At 42.4% G+C, this 16,082-nt stretch overlaps 2 protein-coding genes across 2 annotated transcripts; both read left to right on the forward strand.

Annotated features, from left to right (window-relative positions):
* Positions 1 to 389: 389 nt before the first annotated feature.
* On the forward strand, positions 390 to 7,146 carry ltc4s (leukotriene C4 synthase). Its single transcript, XM_035409053.1, has 5 exons — positions 390 to 824; positions 1,960 to 2,059; positions 2,898 to 2,968; positions 4,442 to 4,523; positions 5,518 to 7,146. Exons 1-5 carry the CDS (start codon positions 767 to 769, stop codon positions 5,657 to 5,659), a joined length of 453 nt encoding a protein of 150 aa, XP_035264944.1. The 5' UTR covers positions 390 to 766; the 3' UTR covers positions 5,660 to 7,146.
* A 1,725-nt stretch (positions 7,147 to 8,871) lies between these two features.
* LOC118223011 (protein chibby homolog 1-like) lies at positions 8,872 to 11,129 on the forward strand. The gene is made up of 3 exons (XM_035409054.1): positions 8,872 to 9,340; positions 9,481 to 9,546; positions 9,870 to 11,129. The coding sequence occupies exon 3, from the start codon at positions 9,901 to 9,903 to the stop codon at positions 10,330 to 10,332; it is 432 nt and encodes a 143-aa protein (XP_035264945.1). The 5' UTR covers positions 8,872 to 9,340; positions 9,481 to 9,546; positions 9,870 to 9,900; the 3' UTR covers positions 10,333 to 11,129.
* The last annotated feature ends 4,953 nt before the right edge of the window (positions 11,130 to 16,082 follow it).

Here is a 16,082-nt window from a genome sequence, read left to right on the forward strand (position 1 = left end):
GAGAGACAGCACCAGTATCATTAATTTTCTGCCACTTGTGTTTCCATACACTTTGACGCACACTACTGACACATTCAGATATTGCAGGTTATATTTGGATGTTGGAATGAATTAATGACCCGTTAAAAGTCCCACGCAAGTGCTTGTCTTCTCTCTCCCTCCCTTTCTCCTTGTCTCTCTCTCCAGCCGCCCGTCCTCTCTGTGTTGGGTAGAAATGCTTCCAGCAGCCATACACTGACCTACATCACAACTCCAAATCTGCTTGTGATGCGTAATTGTGGTTTGCCACAATGTGACATCACTATCTGCTGAAAGTTATTTTGGGATGATCCACGCCTTTAAAAACAGCTGGTGGTAACGGGGGTTTGGTCCGAACCATCACCTGTATCCTCAACCTATGGCTTTGGTGCGGACCTTCATGTTTTCCTTTATTATCCATGAGTCAAAGTTATTCTGGCTGAAGTACCCCCACCTCCCTAAATATTCGGTTTCTCCTGAAATCGGATGTATTTTCCTAGAATCGCAGGCATTTCTCAATTTCGCTGGTGGGTGTGTCCGTACTTTCTTATATGACCAGTCTAGTCTCGTTTCCGAAGTTTTATTTAACCGTTTTCTTTTCGTTTAGCACCCGATATGTGTAGGCGTAATGTGTAAAGAGGTTTTTTTTTTTTTTTTTTGATTCGGTGTTGAAGTAAGCCGGTACATCCGGGTTTTCGAAATAGTCTCGGATCACAGCTTGAAGTCAGGTCAGGACCAAAGCTGCGCGATGCTCGACCAGGTTATTAATATTGCGGCGGTTACAGTACTGGGAGTTCTTGAGCAAGGTAAAACCGCAATCCCACGTGCATTTTGAAAATAATTTTCGTAATTTGAAAACCTATCGTAATTCACGAGGTGATTTTTTTCTCACAAAGTTAATTATAGAGTCATTGTTTTTTTCCAAGTGCGCTATTCTGGTTTTAATCTAGCAATATCGAGTTTTTGGAGCGATACTGCCAGTAGCTAGTTACAGGTTTCTCACCAGTACATCTACGCGTTTTATAGTTATTAATGTCATTCAGGTTATACGTTATTCCAACAGATCGAATATAGATTATTTGAAAAGCTACGTACGGTGGTCTTATTTAATTTGACTATCAAATAATTGCCAGAATCCCCTATACTAAATAACGGATTTAAAGTTCATCGTGACTGGATGCATGGAAAGTTTTGTTTAATGCAGTTTTAAATTTGAGAATACAATGATTCACTTCTGCAGTAGGCAATGTGCATACCTGGTCTTCATTGTACCCACATTGCGTCTTGTATAAGAATCCCTATCCCGAATCAGTGCGACTGCGCTTTCTCAGATTTAATACCCAAGAAAGATATTAATTTTGTTCGGTTGATAACAGTTTCTGTCCAGTATCACTACTCTTGAGTAAATACGCGCCTCCCCGTTCTAAGCAATCGCTGTATGATCGGTATGGAGGTAATTCGCGTGCTCTTTGGACTCAAGTGGTGCTTTAACTAGTATTTTAATACTGACGTAAGAAATCAGTTATAGAAATTAGACCCGCACTCACAAATAATTATTGCGTGTATCTTTTCGCTTTCAAGCAGCAATGTGCGCGTTTCGGCGAATGACGTTCACGCCGTATGTATGCTCACTGTGAAACAAGTATTTTAAAACTAATTGTAACCTCTACTGTAGTTATAGTATATGGCGTCTTTTTCTTCCTGATGCTAATAATGAATAAATAGAGGCTGTGACTTAGTGGGAGAACGAAGGTTTAGCCAGGAAACAATAATTTATTATTGGGGGGGGGGAGCTATATTCATGTTATAATTTTGAGACATAAAGTCAGGTAAAAATGGTAGTGAGCCTATGTAGGTAATTTCCAGCAGCATATGATTTAGTGTGGTGCTTGTTATTCTTTGTTATGTCTGGTGTGATGACCGCTTCGTTCTCTCTCCCAGCCTATTTCTCCTTACAGGTGATCTACGCCAGACGTAAGTACTCTGTGTCTCCTCCAAGTACCACCGGCCCACCTGAGTTTGAGAGAGTCTTCAGAGCTCAGTTGAGTGGTTTGTGCCACACACTTACACTCAGCTGGGCGAACTCCATGTGCTCCTATCCAGACACACCCTGGCATGCTCAAACACACATGCCTACTCAGTCAACACATATTTGAGCTCTTTCAAACTTACACACTTGTACTAAGCACTCACTCAAACGCTGTCAAATCCATCCAAACACAATGTGCACAGTTACTATTTTAACTAGTTATTAGTATTTGTTCAGTGAACTGAAAGTGAGTTTCTACAGATAAGCAAGGGATGCAAATTGAAGGTTTCCAACACCTAAGCTTGGCTTACTGTCATATCCTTTTAGCATGATAGCATGGATTGCGTCTCCCCAACAAAATGGCTAATTGCTTCTCATTTCTGCAGAACACTGACCAAAGTGTGCGTATGTGTGTATATATAACTAAGTTTTATAACAGTGGACACCTATTACCTCTTAATAATAAGGGGGGGGGGGGGGGGGGGGGTAATCAGTGATTACTGTTAGTAGCCAGTTTGTGTAACACTTGCATTTACTTGTCAGTGAAAGCTAAGGACAGCTGTTGATTGATTACTGGTCTTTGTTTGTTTGTCTCTCACAACATGCCCTCTCAAAAACAGATAACACAACACATAAATATGTCATTTTTAACATGCATGCATTTTGTGTTACTTTTTGTGTTAACACATATTGTACATTTGTAGCACTAAATGTGTTGAAAATAACACAAAAGTAGTAACACAAAAAGTGTTACTTTGTACATGTACTTTGTGTGTGTGTGCATGTGTGTGTGTGTGTGTGTGTGTTTATCATGTGTCATTCTCAAAAAATGTGTCTCTGATTTTCCCAGAGTAAACTGCTCAGAGTACTTTCCCATCTTCATCTGTACCCTCTGGGTGACTGGAGTCTTCTTCAGCCAGGGTGAGGGTTTGTCTGCCAACGTCGCCGTAATGCACAGCGTCACATCAGTAGTGATCTCATGGAAAAGTCACTCCAATAAAAATTACAGTGGATAAAAGCAACAAAGGAATTTCATTTTTCAAAAGCTCTCGGTTAAAGGACACAAACCCCAAATATAGATGATGCTCAACACCAAGTTCTTCCCCAAAATTACCTTTTAATTGCAGTCATACACGTGTGAACTGGTCTATGTGAGTATAGTACTAGTTCATTAGTTTTACTCCCCATTTCTTTGTGCATTCATAGAAGCTGAAGTCTTTTGTCTTTATGCTGTTAAAGCACAAACGGATATAGGCGTGACCTTTTTAGCGTGTTTATCTTCCTCCTTCTATTTCTGAAAATTTCAGACGTTGGTAATGAAGAACTGGAGGTATAGTGGCGGCAGTTTTACTATGTATTTGCACTTGATTGATTTCAATTTACACATTACTGTATAGCCCATTAAGGCTGAAATCCTGCGTGATAGTAATTGACAATGACAAAGGAGGGAGAACTTGTCCAAATGAGGGAAATTTTAGTAAACTTTTTTTTCAGAGGACTGTATCATATTATTTTATTAACACATTTACTTCCTGTGCACGCAAAATTTATTTTCATATGTGAGTCTGCCTTCGCAGGTGCCTGGTTTCTATGCCTGTGTTTCTCTTATCTCAAATATTCATATTAGAGAACACAATACCATATTTGGAAATAGACAGATAACGAGCTCTATAGTTCTCGACCTGAAGTGGACCAGTGATATTCAGCAGTGCTGAGCGATTACCAAGTTTTCATTTCAATACAATTTCATTTTGATTTTTTAAATGGATTTTGATTTCAAATTTTGAACAACACTGTTCCATAAAAAAAAAATATATTATACTACAAACTACTATGAACAATAAAAAATTGTTCTAAGGTATTTTAAACCAGGAAGTTTTCATATTTCAGTGGTCCTGACTTCTCCCTCCCTCTTTCTCTCCCTCACGACTTGCTGTCTATTAAATCATATTAATTAAAACAGGAATTCATCAAGTTGATTATACATTGATAATTACTGAACTGATGATGATGATGACCACACAAGCAGTAAGTGTTTATTAGCCCACTTTGTATTAGCTAGTAGTTTTTTGAGATGATGATGTAATAATGAAAGTAATTTTAATGACAGCATGATTAACTGGCCTACTGTAGTTATGACTTTTTTTTTGAGCCTACACGTTTCAGTCTCATGTATCTGTGAATTAACATGGCTAGCAAAATCAGTAGACCTAAAATTAGTGCCTCTGATTTAGTAACAGGTAGGCCAACAAGAGCACTTACAATTGTCTCAGCACTGTATTGTAGTTACATTCACATGGGTTCCTGGGTATAAATTTTGACTTCCACTTAGTACAGAACAGATATCGAAGGCGGAGGCGCAGTAAAGATGTTCTTTATTTTTTTCTCCCACAGCTGCTGCATCTGTCTGCGGGCTTCTCTATCTGTACGGACGACTCATGTACTTCAGGGGCTACTCTGAGTCTGCACACAGCAGGTAGGGGGGTGGGGGGTAGGTGGAGCAATATTTAAAAAAAAAACACAAAAAAACACTGAAAACAAAAGATCGAGACCAAAAAAAGCAAAGGGGCTTCATTGGCAATGCTTATAGGTCTGAAAGATTTTAACGGCCAAGCTCTCGTCCCTGGCCTTGACCCATTTAGAGAACTGGAAGTGATGTGCGATAACACTGAGACACGGTTTGTCCTTATCTGGTTACAATCTTAAAGATAAAAGTGACAGGAAACGGTGCTTTCCTTGACAGAAGGCTGTACATGCTTCCTTTTTGCAGATAGGACAGTGCTTTGCTTCAGCACCCCCCTGAATATGCCCTTTTTGAGCACCATGAGTGTGAACAAACCAACACCCAATATCTGAGGTGATGGGATTTGGGCTTGGCTTCGAGTTCAAGAAAATAATTAAACGGAACTCTTTGGGGAATTTTGCTGAAGAAAATAATTCAATGGAACTGTTTGTGGAATTTTGGTGATACTGTTGTTTGGCATGTAAAGTTGGCTGGGTCAATGGATTTTATCTCTTGAAGCACAAATTGAAATGTCAATTTCCTTCCATTGTTATTTTATGACCCACATCGGCAATTACATTTTATGCATGTAGCAGACACTCTTACGCAGAGTGAATTAGGCTATTTTTGTGTATATTCCATTCATACAGCTCAAATTAACTCAGGTTGAGTACGTTGTTCAAGGGTACAACAGCATTCCTACCTGGAATCAAGCCTAAAACCTCAGTGTTGCAAGCTCCCTTAGCGTCATGCTACTACCGGCTTTTGTTAATTGAACGCAGTCAGAGCACCAAATTCATTTCAGACAGGATATTGGATAAAACCAGTGCTGTGGCAACAGCCTCTTTGTTTTTCTTTGTAGTTACTGAAAACTCATGAAAGTCATGTGATGCAAGTTAAGAAACCTGAGTTTTAGTGTTTCTCACTCTGTCTACTTCTCTCTCCCCCTCCCCCCTTGTCTCTGTAGATTGGCTCCCCTGTACTTCAGTGCTAAGGTTCTCTGGTTGCTGATTGGCCTGTCTTGTCTAGGAGTGCTGAACTCCATGTGTCAGCTGTACCTGGGGCTGGATGTCCTGAAACAGCTCAGCAGCTTTCTTTTGCAGAACTGAGATGGCGGAGTGAGACGAGGAGCACAAAAATAGGAACTAAGCAGAATTGGACGGTAGAAGTCCAGAGCTGCTAAATTCTCCCCTGGCACAGCTTCTCCCCTGGCACAGCCCAATGCACAGTGTGACATCATAAGGCTTTTTTATGGTTCTAGAATGCTGTCTCGTCCTTGAGTAACCGACACCATAACCAAGCTTTCATTTCAGTATCTTGGAGAGGAAGGAGAAAAAAAAAATGAAATGCCCTGGTGTCTGTAGCATACATGTGATACTGAGGCTAACATTTGGACCAATATTATTTGTTTGTTAATTTACATATTCAAATATATTTGCATTTTGAAGCGTGTGTTCATGCTAACATGGGTAACCAACAATGGCATAAAGGCTGATGATGTACATACAACTAAACCAGCCATGAGTGGTTCAGGTTTAAGCCATTCACCTGGATTGTTGTGTTACTGATGTTAATATATTCATTATTTTTAAGAGGAAAAATGTCAACCAGGAGTAAGACAGTAGTTCTATGTATCTAGCAGGAACAAACATTTTCGACCATTGCACTCCTCTGCTTATACACAAGGAAAAAACCCCAAGTTATCAAATGAAGACACAATCATGACAAAACAATACAACAATGAATCTCTGTAAGCATATCACACTGGGGTAACCTTTGTAGCTGAGACGCCAACTTGCTCCCCATGACATCGTCTTTCCAAAAGTACAAAACATGATTTACACTGTATCATGGAGAACAGAAACATCCTCACTGTCTCTTTTTCAGACCCTGCTGACCTTGTCTGCACAGTAAACAGAGCCTGTTTTCCGTTCAGCCACGCTTCTGTAAACCGCCTGTTATGTTCACTTGCTCTGTGAGTCTACGTGCGCGTCTTAATCCTGAGGTGGAGCTGATTACAAACACGGGATATAGCAATGTCTTCTGACATGAAATAAATGGAGGAATGCAGGTTTAAGGGATACTTTTGTAAATGGAAATTAATTTGTTTCTCAGAATATAATTCGTACTATATATAATCACAGATAGAGCACAAAGAAATCAATCAATCTCAAAGTCTTAGGTTTTCATAGATCACAAAATTGATTTTATAATTTTTTTCATGTCTAAACACTTTTTTTAGAGATAAAAAAAGTGCTTAGACACTTTCTTCATTGCGTAGGAAGCCAGTGATAGTAAATAAGATTGCTCACTGACCGCTGCAGTTTATATATTTGTGGGTTGTCTTTATTAAGATAATGCAAATAGTTTTTGTCTTTAAAGACTGATGCATTCGTGTACATATGGTTTGAATACCTTGCTCTGGGTTTAAGTTACTTTTCTTAAGAGTTTTCGGCTATGTTTTGTGTATCGTGGGAACATGTCTTCGTGAAATACAAACATAACAATTGTGAATTCTGTTTTTCTTATTAATGGGAAATTGCACAGACCAAATGTTGGCTATTGTGAAAGTAAAATACTTTTTGTAAATGAGAAATTCAAAGCTTCAAACGTGTGGTTGATTACCTGTGAAAGGTGACGTGGTAACATGGTGGGTTTTAAAATAGTGGCTTTGTGTCATGGTATTATAGGCACAGTAGGCCTATGCTTGGGAGGCCTATGTTTGGGACAGTGGGCTATGTTTGAGAAGGATATTTCTCACACCTGTGGTGCTATAGCCTACTCAATATGTTGTGCAGTGTTACAGAAAATATGATTTAAACATTTGATACACTACCATATAATCTAATACTTGTTTTAGGATGATGTTTAGAATTTTATTTGGTAATAATTTCCAGTGAAGCTTACATGCATAATAATACCAAGTGTTAATTAAACCTCCCGGTGCAAAAACTAAGGAAATTAATCACAAAAAAACTCCTTGTACAGAGTATGGCCATTGCACATACCATCATGACCATCTTGGGAATGATATCTAGAACACTACACTATTAACGACAAGTCTTAATTCTACACAGTGCTAACATTTAGGTTGTCACTACTCTGAAGAGTATGAATTAGACTCATTGAGAGAAGGCTTGAATCTTAAGCAATCTACCCAGCGATGAGTACATGTTGTCTGAAGTAAAGTTGAAACATACAGAGCTGTAGCAGTTGTCAAAGATCTGTGCTGATACCCCCTGATGGAGGTCAGGCTAATTTGTTTCTTTTCCTGTCTATTGAGGCTTTCGACAACCGCAAACATTTCACTCAAAACGTCGTTTTTGTGATTCATAGATAAGTTGCAACGGTTGCAACCTGTTGCTCGTCCTGTTAAAGGCATTTGCAGAGCTGTGCTGTGCTGCTTATCTTTTGCCTTGATGCTATGGGGCGACATAGCTCAGGAGGTAAGACCGATTGTCTGGCAGTCGGAGGGTTGCCGGTTCAAACCCCGCCCTGGGCGTGTCGAAGTGTCCTTGAGCAAGACACCTAACCCCTAACACCTAACTGCTCTGGCGAATGAGAGGCGTCAATTGTAAAGCGCTTTGGATAAAAGCGCTATATAAATGCAGTCCATTTACCATTTACCATGCTCGGAATCCTCGCGCCCTTAAATCTGTGATGAGATATACACTTTCAGCTCTAGATGGTGCAAGAGTACTGTTTAAGATCTACCAATAAGGCTAATAATTTTATTCGTGCAACAGGACCATAGGCCTTCTAAGGTTCACATAATTATCCTTCCAGATTCTTTACAACGTTTACCCAGTTTCACCAAATGTTTACTGGATTTTTAATACATAGCCTAGTTCTGCAAGTACGGAATCCCCCTTAAAATATAAAATACATATATTTTAATGAAATTACGTCGCTATTTTGCACCAGAGCATATGTGAGGCTTCAGCTTCCTCCAGACATGCAGTGGCGCCAAATGGATATTAAACTACGTCGACTCCAAGTGAAGACTGTTTATTAATGAACTACCATTTCTGGGGGAAATAACCATTCTTTAAATAAATAATTAATGTTTTCGTGTTAAACAGTTCACACACGCACGCAAGCACACACACGTAACTCTGCTGACCGAGGTACATATATAAATGTTCCTTATTTATGCTATTCTCGCGTTTGCCTTAACTATTTGAGGATGGATATTTGAAATTTTTATTAAAATACAAATCGCGTCAAAGCATACACAGCGTCATACAGCGCTGGTGTAATTCATTCCTGGACAATCAACAATATAAAAGAAAAGTTCCGTTGTTTAAAAGTATTAGAATCACAAAAGTCTCAACTACACAGACTTATGTTTTTGACTCTCCTCTTACAATCAGTTTTGTGGAAACCACTTATGTGGTAGAAACACTGCTCTTGTGGGTAAGTGATTAAAAAACGCTGAAGTAAACACATCTGGCAATCCAGGAGTGGAAAATGATTCCACATGGAGATGAAACATGCAAACACATCTGGGAATCAAAGAATCTGTGCACATAACGCGCTCCTGTGGAACGCTGTCAACGGCCGTCGTCTCCCGCGGCAACTAATATGCGTTCCACTGTCACCGTGGTGACGCGCATGCATATTGTAACATTACAAAAGTAAACAAAGTGACAGGAGCCAAAAAAATGAGGCGATTCTTTGATCTCTTTAGCCTTGTCTGCTCAGTGTTTTTGATCCTTTTTCAGCTGTCAGAGCCTTGACATCCCCTGTCCATGGGCTGACTTTTAATCTCTGCAGAGAGCCGTGGAACGGTAGGTATTACTCACTGAAGATGTAAAAGGAGCTTTCATGAAAGTGCTTCTGGCGCAGATCTTTGAACACATCGATGGATGATCATTAAGGGGATTTTTAGCTGATAGACAACCAATTGCATTTTTTTTTTCTGTGTAAGAGTCAGAAAAGCCGCTTGAAGCAGAATCACGGAAAGTCACCTACATTGCTCCACCTGGGCTGCCCGGTATGTAGCTACTACTATTTCTCTGAGTGTCTGCGCCAGCAGTCTGTATAGCTGCATTAGGTGCTCAGTCTGGTCAAAGTAGTCAGCTCCTGGTCACTGCTTATGCTTTTGGAGTGATGTACAGATATTCACTTAATCAGAGTGTGTATAAAACAGAGAGAAATATTCAGTGGGATTTACTTTGGTCTGGCTGAATGCCAGACCAAATGACCTATGTTCAATGAAAGGAATATGTAATAATCCAGCATCACAATTATCAGGAGTTGATTGTAGCTCCATAATGAACTCTTTAGCACTGATACTGTTCTCTGCTTCATCCTCAGAGTAACTCCTGACGGCGCCAAAAAAACTGGGATGTCCATTTTGAAAGCCATATGGGATAGGCTGGGAGACTCCTCCCCCAACAGGGGGAGTGGCTTCAGTAGCATTCCGCCTCTCTGGGGGACCTCGTACATATCCCGTTACATCTTGGACTACAACTCCCGCATGGCGACGCTGGGCCTGGACGGACCCCCGACCCTCTCCCTGGCGGGACGCTCTTTCACGTTCGTGGAAGGCCGCTGGGTGTCCTCCAGCCCCGGGGAGAGCTCGAAATCGAGCTCCAGGCTCCGCCGGCTGAAGCAGAGGAAGCAGGCCCTGGAGGAGGAGAACAACGCGCTGAGGCTGCGTCAGGAGGTGCTGATGGACATGCTGTCCGAGGCCGTGGCCCAGCTGGAGGGGCTGCGGCAGGAGAGGAGGACCGGGCAGCGTCCTCTGCCCAAAAAGGTCACCTTGGTTACTCAATGAACCTTAGTGTCCATCTACCCGTCCGCTCCCACCGTGGTCTAAAGCTGTGCTCAGAACATTTTCACCCTGGAATTTCATGCCAGACTGCCTCTCTCTGTACGTGTGCTCTGACAAAAAGGCACCAAGGTCCAGGTTCAAACTAAATGCAATGTGTTCTCCCTTTAGATTATGAATAATGAAAGTATGTCTCGTTTTTTTTGTCTTTCTGTTTCTTTGAATCGCAGTGGCCACTGAAATGCCTTGTGCTGGAGAAGTTTTGTCAGAACACTTGCTCACTCATCTTCATTATTGTATAAGGAAAGAGCTCACTGCTATAATTTCAATAGACCATTACATGACAGGGTTACTTTTTACATTGAGCTTTCATTTTGTCTTACTGAAATAAATCTCTTTGTTTTCCATTACTGTTTTTACTTTGAACCAATTGCAGGGCATTGATAAGTGCATGATGCAATACACAGAGCCAATTACACGTGTCGCATTCACAAAATATGAGTATCTATGCTAATAAGATTTAAATTTCTATTTAATTTATACTTTGCCTAAATATCACCTCAAAGATGATGCTAAACTATGGGTTACCTGAAGTCATGTCGTAGTCTGTACCAGTGCGTGATACTCTGAAAAAAAGCACTCTGAATTTTGATGACTTTTATGATGCTAGAGTTTTATATTGTTATTGCTGTCTGTTATTCCATTAATGGTTTAGTTTCACTTAGCTGTGGCTGTCAAATGGACCTTTTGGATGAAGTTTACAATTATCTTTGACAGTTATACTGTAGACAGCCAATCTTCTGAGTCAGTGTTACTGTGTTTGTTTTTGAATTCAGTTCAGCATCAATCATAGTGAAATAAATTCACAGCTATGAATGACAGTTATATTGTTGGTGTTTGAAGGACATTTTTCTGTTGTTTTAATCCTGAGTTTCCATTAGTTAATCCATTGCATGCAAAATATATTTTAAAGTTCTGTGCTTGAATCCTGACTGAGATGAGGGTTTGGCAGGTTGGCTCTATCACTTGCCCAAATCTGTGACAGATTCCATTCTGAGGAAGCCCAGAACCACATAGCTCCATCTCACTTGATTTATCTACTGCTCAGAGATGTTTAAAAAGAGCTGGGAAACATTAGCAGAGCTCAATCAGAAGATCAGAGAGGAGAAGAAAGAGGGCTATCTCAGGTCCAACTGAAATCTCGCTGCTTCCAGCTGCTGAAATGGCTTCTTCTCAAAGACAGCCGACAAATGCAGTTAACAGTTCTTGATAAAAGTCTGTGTACACAATAGGAAATAATTACAGAAAGGAGGCAGAATGGACAGATCACAGATGACAGAGAAAAGAGTTCAGGGGTTTTTGCAATCACAGCAGGCCGATGGACGTGCGCGATTGGTAGCGTTCTCCAGTGCATATTTGAAGAAAGAGCGTGTTTCATCAGACACATTTTCTAAAAATCGATTAAAGGAAGCTGCACGTGAACTGGCATTTGACTGGGCGTCAAAACGAAAGTCGGCTGCATCCCTGCGGTTGGAATGCTTGCAATTATAACCTTGACTGAAAATCCACAGCTAGGAATTTGAAAAATGTACTTCGCGCATGTACGAGCATTGTGAATGTTGTAATGACAAACGTTGGTCTGAGCATTAGACGCCGTCTCAGGAATGCGGTGGCTGAGAGCTGGGGCTTTCCTGTTTACCGACCAGGCCTGCGTGGCGAGCGTTAGCGTTGTCAAGGTTAATGGGAGCATATGTGAGGAGCAGTGCGCGGCCCGGTGAAGGTCGGGACCTGGCTGGACGGTTCATGTTCAGTGAGGGCTTTGGAAAACTGAATTAATGGAGTCTTGAGCATAATTTAAAGATGTGAAGGCTGGGTCCGGGTCTCCTGGGGGTGAAAGGGTGAGATCTTCTGCAGAGTCAAGATAAACATCTCGACTTCCTTTGATCCTGCCCTGGGTGTGGTGCAAAATGTGAGGCTCTGTGCAGCTCCTCGGTCGGCATGGTTGTGTGTGTGTGTGTGTGTGTGTGTGCATGCATGTGATGTGTGTGCCTGTGTGTGCATCTGTGTGTGCATGTGTGTGTGTGCAAGTGGTGTATATGTGTATATGTAGTGTGTGTGTATGCACGTGTGCATGTGGTGTGTGTGTGTTTGTGCATGTGTATATGTAGTGTGTGTGTATGCATGTTTGTGTGTGTGCGTGTGTGTGTGTGTGTGTGTGCATGTGTATATGTAGTGTGTGTGCGCATGTGTGTGTGTGTGTGGGCATGTGTATATGTAGTGTGTGTGTGTGTGTGTATGTGTGTGTGTGTATGTGTGCATGTGTATATGTAGTGTGTGTGTGCATGTGTGCATGTGTATATTTAGTGTGTGCGCATGTGTGTGTGTGTGGGCATGTGTATATGCAGTGTGTGTGTGTGTGTATGTGTGCGTATCTGTTGGCTCTCAGGTGCAGGGGAAGTGGCGCTGTGCAGGGTTAATTCCAGCTTCCTGTGATTGTGGGACAGACCCACTGCGTCTGAGCTGGCTGCAGCAGGCAGGCCTTATCGGCGTTCTGCAGACCGCAGGAAGAGAGTGGACGCAAGCAGACGTCTGCTACTGCCCACTCAGCAAAGCATGCCTGCTGCCAGTGCACGTGAGAGAGTCAGCACGCTGCCTGCGTGTTTCTCTTTGACCAATGTTTTTTTTTTTTTTTTTAATGAAGGCAATAAGATAACAGCGGTTTCAGCTTCGTGCATCAGTGGTCAACCTACATCCTATTGCCTATTAATACAAAACGTTAAACATATAGATTGTATATATATATATATATATATATATATATATATGTAGAGAGAGAGAGAGAGAGAGAAAGAGAGAGAATACATACATATGTTCATTTCACATTTTTTTTGTGTGAAATTCATTAGACATTTATTTAATCTTGTATTATGTTAGTCCCCCCCACCCCCTCCCCTCACTGGCTTAGTGGCTTGTTAACCACTCTGTCAGTGGTTTGTAATTCAGAGGAGTTTTGGGTTGTGTTGTGTTGTCTTTCAGGATGACTTTGGTGAATATGTTTCATTCCATGGCTCAAATTTCAGAAGCTTTGCTCTGTATGTGTGGGTTGTGCTGTATACTTTACCCACAGTGTCACGTTATAACACCAGTTATGCTTGGCTGGATTGTATGACTTTGATGCCAAAGTGCCTTTAGAAAATTGTCCCATGTATTCATTGAACTGTATTTTTATGGGCTCCTGCATTCACACGGAACTGAATTTTACCACTCTGTCTCACTCCTGCTGATTCTGTTACGTCCCCTGCCTCTGCTGGTCTGGGTAGTGCAGGTGGAGGTAATTACCTAATTGTCTGATTGCCTCCACCTGCCTGTGGCCCAATATAAGCCCTCTAGTATGAGGCTGAGGGAGATCTTCTTTGGGGCTGTGTGTGGTTTGTGGAGATCGTTTTGTTTTGTGTACTTTGTAGGGTTTGTTTAGGTTTGTGACATATTAATACATGTCTGGGTTTTCTTTTTAAATCACTTTCTGGATTGTTCTTTTGGTGCATTTGCACTTGTTTGTTGCAGCCTTTCGAGCCGGCTGTAGCAATTCTCAGGAGTAAATTGGCTTAAAGTTACTCTAGATTGGTGAATGCTTTTTAAGTGCTGATATTGCCATTTCATTTCCATGTTAAACGTAGCATGATAAATCATGTTCCACATGGAACATGAAATGGAATAAGAACTTTTGGCAGTGTAGAGTTCCTCCGACTCAGGCCCATTGCCTACAATCACATGTAGAAGTGAAACAAGTACAGATTCTAATTCAATACAAGTCCAGCGGTACTCATTTCGGACCCAATCTGGAATCGGATATCGTGGCGACTTCCGCCACATCCCCAGTAAACGCCGCCTTGCATCCGCACCCCGTGGTGTGCGGGGGGGGGGGGGGAGAAAGGGGCTGTTTATGCACGGACCAAATTAGTTTGTGTGGAATTTTTTTGGACGCGCAGTATCAATATTGTTCCGCAGGATCGGCAGATATTTATGTCAAGGTCGAGGAAGCGCCTTGACCGCGAGGGGAGACCTTCCTCCTTGGAATCAAAAGCTCGAGGCTGGGGGCCAACTGCAACATTTCAGCCTGTTTACCCGTTTATTTTTAATCCAGCCCCCCTCCCTCAAGATGAAAGCGTCCAGGGAGTCTGAATTGTTCGCGGGGGTGGGGGCCGGGGGGGGGGTTAGTCTTTGTCCAGGAAGCGATATGCTGGAGGAAGATTGGGGTGGTAGGTGAGGAGGCAGGGCCCATTTATTTGACCCCAATTTCGCTCCCTCTTGCCCTTGACCCCTCCACCAGTAGCAGCGCACACTGCACACGGTCAGCAGGCACAGCGCTCCGCTCTCCTCAGTTCCACCGCAGCGCGCTATAAAACCGCTCTTATTTCACCGCAAAGCGCGGACTCTCTTTCCCCGCGCGCCCCAAATATATATTATCTTTGGCCTGAGGCGACGCTGCTGCGCTGGACAGGCGGGCTCAAGGCTCGTTTTCCGAGGACGAAAGGCGAGATCTCCCTTTTTCCCCGCGCGTGAGTTACCGCGCAAAACAACTGCGGCCTCGGAGGCGAATCCTGAATTGATTGCAGTGACAAAAAAAAAAAAAGCTTGGGGCAGATTGGAGAAGGACTCACAAAAGGACTTCAGATCCCAGGTTTCCCAGTTGGCGCTTAGCGGCGCGATGCAGCGTCCGCCGCGCTTTTATTTAAGTTGGCGCTGCGTTATCGCTGGCCGGATGCAGAAGCGATGATGGGCCTAATGCGGCATCGCCACTCAGGGCTGCTGAAAGGCTTGTTTCCTCCTAATAAAAGGTGGCCCGGGTATTGTTTCAGCTTGGCAGAGGGCACTGGTGTTTTTTGCTGACATTTGAAGACAGCAGCTGTGGGTTTACATTCGACCAGCAGTCACCAGGTTGCTGGTGGGAAACTTCACAGGCACACTCTGCCCCCTGAATCTGCCCCCCCGTGATCCACAGTCACCTTTACAACCGTTTCCCCACCATATTTACGCAACTGTATATTACAGCTACTGATCCAGTTTACATTACAGTCCTGTCACTCTGAAACGGTTTTGTCATACCATGTCCACATCTGATTTAATGAATATGAAATTTTATACAAGAGTATCTCAACCATTAACCACACCAAGAAGGGTGCGTCGATGGCAGGGGTGTCCAATCTTATCAGGTGCCTTAGTGCTGGCTTTCCCCCACCCCATAGCACAGGTAAGGACACGGGTGCCACTGTGTATATGTGTGTGTTTAAAAATAAATAATAATAATAATAATAATAAAAGTAACACTACAATGTCCATGGAGCTGCCAGGGAGACTGCCTTTCACTGACAGGCAGCATGTAGGCTCCATCCTTTGTAAGGTCCTTGGCAACTAGTCTCTCAGGCTGTGCGATCCACTCAGTAAGGTACAGAGCCACCAGTTCTCTTATTCATTTACCTTCTCTCACAATCTCTCTCTCTCTCACACACACACACACACACACACAGATTGATTTTGCCCTTATAAGTCCAACTGTCCTTGTAATGCCGATGAAAAGTTACCAACGTACACAGACACATACACACACACGCACACACACACACACACACACACACACACACACACACACGCACACACACAGATGCACACACACACACACGCACACACAGACGCACACACACACACACACACGCACACACAGACACACACACGCACACACACACACACAAGCAGCC

Source organism: Anguilla anguilla, chromosome 3 (assembly GCF_013347855.1).
Source record: "Anguilla anguilla isolate fAngAng1 chromosome 3, fAngAng1.pri, whole genome shotgun sequence".
NCBI lineage: Eukaryota > Metazoa > Chordata > Actinopteri > Anguilliformes > Anguillidae > Anguilla > Anguilla anguilla.